The sequence below is a fragment of the Myodes glareolus genome, chromosome 3 (assembly GCF_982192425.1).
Source record: "Myodes glareolus chromosome 3, mMyoGla1.1, whole genome shotgun sequence".
NCBI classification, from domain to species: domain Eukaryota; kingdom Metazoa; phylum Chordata; class Mammalia; order Rodentia; family Cricetidae; genus Myodes; species Myodes glareolus.
Window position 1 is genome coordinate 29027632 of NC_142028.1, and position 6000 is coordinate 29033631.

The 6000-nt window shown below is 44.3% G+C and overlaps 1 protein-coding gene across 3 annotated transcripts in view; it reads left to right on the forward strand.

Annotated features, from left to right (window-relative positions):
- A2ml1 (alpha-2-macroglobulin like 1) overlaps positions 1–4773 on the forward strand; it is a 43342-nt gene extending 38569 nt beyond the window's left edge. For 2 of the 3 annotated variants that reach the window (XM_085687065.2, XM_085687066.2), the window contains exons 33-36: positions 473–541; positions 2720–2822; positions 3471–3512; positions 4561–4773. In XM_085687065.2, the coding sequence (XP_085543191.2) occupies positions 473–541; positions 2720–2822; positions 3471–3511 (213 nt within the window). In that variant the 3' untranslated portion in view covers position 3512; positions 4561–4773. The other variant, XM_048443991.3, reaches the window with a different exon arrangement.
- The last annotated feature ends 1227 nt before the right edge of the window (positions 4774–6000 follow it).

Sequence of the window (6000 nt, forward strand, 5' to 3'; positions counted from 1 at the left end):
ATATGTCTATAAACACGGATCATCCTATATATCTATGTACACACATGCACACATTTACAGCTCAAGTTCGGACCATCTGAAAGGGCTTTTGAGGTCCCTCGGATATATAAAATGAAAGCAGTAATGGTTTTAGCTCCTGTTCTTATCCCATGCTAAGGATGGAACCCAGGGCCTTGCACATGCTAGAGCAATACCGTACACGTGGCCTAGGTGTCTCGCTTTCTTTATTCTGGAGCACTTGAAGTTGGCCAGGAAAAGAGCAGGGTCTCTTTGACCATGTACAACAATATGGAAAACATGCTGGAATTCAAAGGCGGAGTGAAAAGAAAAAAGAATTCATATGTGTTAGTACATAGCTCATGATAAAACTGAAGTGCTCTGAGTTTAAAATTGAATAAAAGGCTCTTCTCCAGGGACAGTAAAGAGCCTGGTCCTGCCTCCTCATCTCTTCTTTCCTCCTTTTCAAATCTAGCTTCTGCAGCAACCCTTGGTGAAGAAGGTCGAGTCCGACAAAGACACGCTTAACATTTACCTGGAGGAGGTAGGTGTTCAGAACTAACCCAGGAGTGGGACTGTGTATGCATCCGCAAGTGTCCCTTCAAATCTGCATGTCCTAGTGTCTCACACACCAACATGCAGGACCTGGGAGTGCACAGCGTGAGAGGAGGCTACTCCATGATGGTGCACACAACACAGGCGGGGCCCTATAGACAGATGTCCGCCCACAGGTTGGCATCCTGAGCTGTCGTCACCGTTTGAGATTTCTAATAGGCATATTCAAGAAACGAAAGAGAACATGTTGAGAACCAGCACCGTAGCACGTGTTAGAATGTTACTGTTCCTTGGGCACTTTGAGCTTTGTCAGAATTAATATGGCATATTGATTTAAATTAAACTTAAAAGCACAACAGATAATATGAACATACTCATGTATTGAGGTCTCACTTTTCACTGGCAACAGTTCTAAATATTTTTACAGTCTTAGAGCATTTAACTATTTTCATAATTCTGTGAGCTAAGTCCATATAGCTCAGTGGTAGAGTACTAGGGTCTGACCCTAGTAGACACAGTTGAGAAAGCTTAAGCTGGGTGTGGTAGCTCACACCTTTAATTCTAGAACCTGGGAGCAAGAGGTGGATGGAGCTCCATGAGTTTGAGGCTAGCCTGGTAAGACTTTGTCTCAAGAAAATGTTTTTTAATTTAACTTTCTTTTTTTCCCCCCTTTTTTTCATTTTGTCTTTTTTTGAGACAGCGTTTCTCTGTAAAACAGTCCTGGCTGTCCTGGAGCTCACTTTATAGACCAGGCAGGTCTCAAACTCACAGAGATTCACCTGCTTCTGCCTCCCAAGTGCTGGGATTAAAGACATGGGCCACCACCACCCAGCTAAATTTAACTATATATTCCCAAACATTTCAACTCTATAATTTATTGAAACATGAAATATGTATTAATGAGTGCCTATGTATATGCATTCCATTTCTGTACCTTTGTGTTTCGGCATGTGTTTTACACTGTCAGCCCTCCTCCATTCTTTCTGGTCAATTTCAAACGCTCAGTAGCCACAAGCAGTGTTGCGACTCTAGATAATAATGTATGCTTAGCCTCAAAACCTTTAACCAAACTGTTGCTCTGAACCCTTGGTTTTAGCTATTGGTTGTGTAGCTTTGGGCAAACTGTTGAAAGTCTCTGTTTCCTTAGCTGTGAAATGAGTTATTGGTAAAAGACAGATAACTGTATCTGCCCTAGTACTATTCAGTTTTTATTCAGTTATACCCAGTGCTGAGGGTTGAACTCAGTGCCCCACCGCTGAACTACATGCTAAGCCTGTAGTGCTGTTGAGAGGATTAAATGATTTAGGGTTATAAAAGTATTCGAAAATGTTCCCGATACAAAATAAGCCCTCAATACATGTTATATCTCCATATTATTTTAAGACTAAGATTAGCTTTAATTCAATTTGGTTTTATTTCAATATAATAGACATTCCTACGGACCCAGTCACAGTCTAAAATCTGATATAGCTCCAATTCTCATCAGCTTTTGTCCCACATAGGGAATAACGTTACCTTTATTCTATAGCCAACAGAAAAGAGTGTGGCAAACTCAAATTTACTTTTACTGTGAATATCCATGTCCCATTTTCAACCCTCTGCCCGCCTGTCCATCTTTCAGAAAGACACACTGGTTTGTTTGCTTGCTGTAGTCCAGAGGATCACACCCACAGCCTCAGGTGTGCTCGGCAAACATCCTACCACTGAGCTAGACCTCCTCCTTTTCACTCCAGTCTTTTTCTCCTCCCTCTTCTCTTTCTCCCTCCCTATTCTTCTGGTTGAAACAGGGTCTTGCTGTGTCACCCAGGCTCACCTTAGACTCTTGATTCTCCTGGCTCAGCCCCCTGAGTGCTTGGAGTGCAGGTGTGTGTCACCATGCTGTCGCCAGGCATGGTTCATTTTAGTTGTCTACTTAAAAATGTATTTTTTGTTTCTTGTGCGTGTGTGTGTGTGTGTGTGTGTGTGTGTGTGTGTACCATGTGCCTGCGGGTGCCCGTGAAAGCCAGAAGGGTGCACTGAGTCCACTAGAACTGGAGTGGCACGTGACTGTGAGCCAGCCACCGTGGGTCTGGACCCCACCTCAGCTCCTGGAAGAGTAGCGGGGCCTAACCGCCGAGCCGCCTCTCTGGCCCCTCATTTTAATGTGCTTCATCTGTGTGCCCTACAGCTCAGTAGGAAGACACAGACTTACACTTTGACCATCAGCCAAAGCGTGTTGGTCACCAACTTGAAACCTGCAACTGTCAAAGTCTATGACTACTACCTGCTAGGTGAGTAAGGAGAGCCTACATGCATCTCCCAGCACGGTTTTATTGCACTCTTTATGGCCTCTGGCTCTTAATTTTGCAACCATTCCTTCCCAAGACAAGCAGCATGCAATCATATTACCTGACCTAAAACAGTTTGTAAAAGTCACCTAAAACCCTGGAGATACAGCTTACCAGTAGGGTGTTTGACAAGCCTTCACAAGCCAGTATTGGGGGTGGAGGTGGGGGGCGGGGAGAGGAGCCGAGCACGGTAGTAGATGACTGTAATCTCAGTACTTTGAGGTAAAAGCAGCAAGAAAGATAAGGGCTAGCTTCAGCTACATAGAGAGTTTGAGGCCAGCCTGGGCTATGCAAGACTCTGTTTCAAAACAAACAAATGAAATAAAATCAATAAATAATAAAAGCTCATCTACAGAAGAGGTACTTTACATGCTGCGGTCTTCAGACCAGGAGAATACAGCAGACCACTGTTCTCAAGGAGCTGATGTAATTAATAATTCACCGTGACACCGGGTTAGTGATTGACAGTGCCTGTAACACTAACGTGCTCATGACACACAAAGACATCCTGACGTGGGTAAAGCAGAACTTTGACCTCTGAAGGATCACCTCTGAGTTCCGCCAAGAATAACATGTCAATTCATTTCACAGATGAGCAGGCCGTGACTCAGTACTCTGACCCTTGTGAATGAGGTAAGTCCAGCAGGGGCAGAAGTCGAGTTGGGGTGGAGTGGTGTCAGGCAGAAGGACGAGGACTTCTGGGCAGGGGAGACCCTGGGGAGAGAACTTTCTTTTGAGATATTGTTACTGTCTTCGGAAACTTTTCTTGGTGAAGTGTGCTTCCATGTGGTCTTACTATGTGACTCAAGCTGGCCTTGAACTTGAAAACTTCCTGTCCCAGTTTCCTAAGTGCCACACTGTCCTAAAGTCTTGAAGAGAGCACGATGTGTCCATAGCTCACATCAGAAAAAACTAATAGTGGCTTTTGTGTGATGTTTTCTATTTGATTATCACTGTATTGTGAGGGTATGTATATATATACCTATTGTCTGTCTGTCTGTCCGTCTGTCTCTCTCTCTCTCTCTCTGGGCGGGATGGGGCAGAGGACAACCTTCTACCTTATTTTTTGAGACATGGTCTGTCATTGGCCTGAAGCTCACCAGCTAGTCTCATTTGGCTGGTGTGCAGGCCCCAAGGACCCTCCTTTCTCCATCTCTGGAAATGAGAGTTTGCATTCCCATATTGTTTTCACACGAATTATGGGAAATGAACCCAGTTCCTTATGTCTGAAAGACAAGTGTTTTGCTGACGGAGCCATCCTCACAGCCTCCTTGTATGATTTTTCAAAACAATTAATTTTTCTATTGGCTTAGAAAATAGGTGGATTTTCCCTAACTATTTTTCCGTAACATATATTCATTGTACGAAAATACTGAAATGAAGGACAAGGCAGACAGAGGGAGCGAGAGTGGAATGAAAGCCCTGCCATGATGTGGTCCTAGGTCTTAGGAGAGCATCCTGGGTAAAGACCTTCATGTCTTCTGCTGCTTACTTGCTTGCTTGCTTTTCAGGATAGAAACTGGAAGGGGACTAAGCTAAACCTTGCTCTGTGACACTGGACATTATTTTGCCTCCTGAAGCAGAGTTCATTCGATCACACTGTTTGATTCTCTGATTGGCTAGTGGATGGGTGGCAGATGAATATGCCTGAACTTCAGGTGCTCTGCTTTCTTGTGAACAGGCGGGGTATGGATCCTTTCACACCGGAGACTGCAAGGAAAGATCACCGTGGAAGAGAAATGACTCAGCTATTCTTTTCCGTACTTGGGGCTCTCAGAGGGGGTGGGGGTAGGTGGTGGTGCAGGGAAGATGAACAGGTCTTCTGGAGGTTAAATCTGGGGAAGATGGGACTTGAAACTTTGAGATTAGCAAAAATGAAACTTCTGAAAAGCTATCAGTGTATCTGACTCTGTGTAGTTTTTGAATGCTGGGGTGGTTTGAACCCGAATGTCCCCAACAGGCACAGCTATTTGAATACTTGGTCTCTTGTTGGTGGTGCTGTTTTGGGTAGGTTTAGGGAGTGTGGCTTTGCTGAAGGCAGGCTTTGGGGTTTCAAACTCCACAGGTCTTCCCATATCACTGTTTCTGTCTTGTGTTTGAGCACCACGACGGCACAAGCTCTCATCTCGCTGCTCCAACTGCCAGACCCGCCTGCTGCCATCACCCTACCCCCCCTCCATGATGGTGAAGGACTCATTCCTCTGGAAAGTCTAACAAACCCTTCCTTCTGTAAGCCACCTTGGCAATGGTTTCTTCTTGCAGATAAGGGTTATCTTTTAACAAAAGCTTGACAAGGGGCTCTTCTCTTCCTTAAGCCTTTTGATCAGAACGTCTCAAAAAATCATATTTAACAGGCAGAGTCTGAGTCTGTCCAAGAGGCTGTGTTGAGGGTGACAGTGTAAGTCACCACTACAGTGCTTGCTTAGCAAGTGCAAAACCCTTCACTCTGTCCCCCAGTACACACACACACACACACAAAACCCTTCACTCTGTCCCTAGTACACACACACACACACATACACACACACACACACACATACACACACACACACACACACAGAGAGAGAGAGAGAGAGAGAGAGAGAGAGAGAGAGAGAGAATCCTGGAATTCTTTAGAAACCAGTCTGGCTTTGAACCCACAAATAGTCACCTGCCTCTGTCTCTCAAATGCTAGGATTAAAGGTTTAAAGGTGTTCAGCATCAGAACTAGCCAGAATCTTTTTTGTTGTTTTGTTTTGTTTTTTGTTTTTTGTTTTTTTTGTTTTGTTTTGTTTTTTTTTTAATTTATTTATTGTGTATACAATGTTCTGTCTGCATGTATGCCTGCCTGCCAGAAGAGGGCACCAGATCTCATAGATGGTTGTGAGCCACCATGTGGTTGCTGGGAATTGAACTCAGGACCTGTGGATGAGTAGCCAGTGCTCTTAACCGCTGAGCCATCTCTCCAGCCCTGTTTTTTGTTTTTTGAAACAGGGTTTTTCAGTAGCTATGGACCCAGTCCTGGAACTCGTTCTGTAGACCAGGCTGGCCTCACAGAGATCCGCCTGCTTACTTTTGTAATAAAGGAGGATCTTGTAAGATTTCTTGATTTTTGTTTTTCAATTGATTTGCATCAAAAATA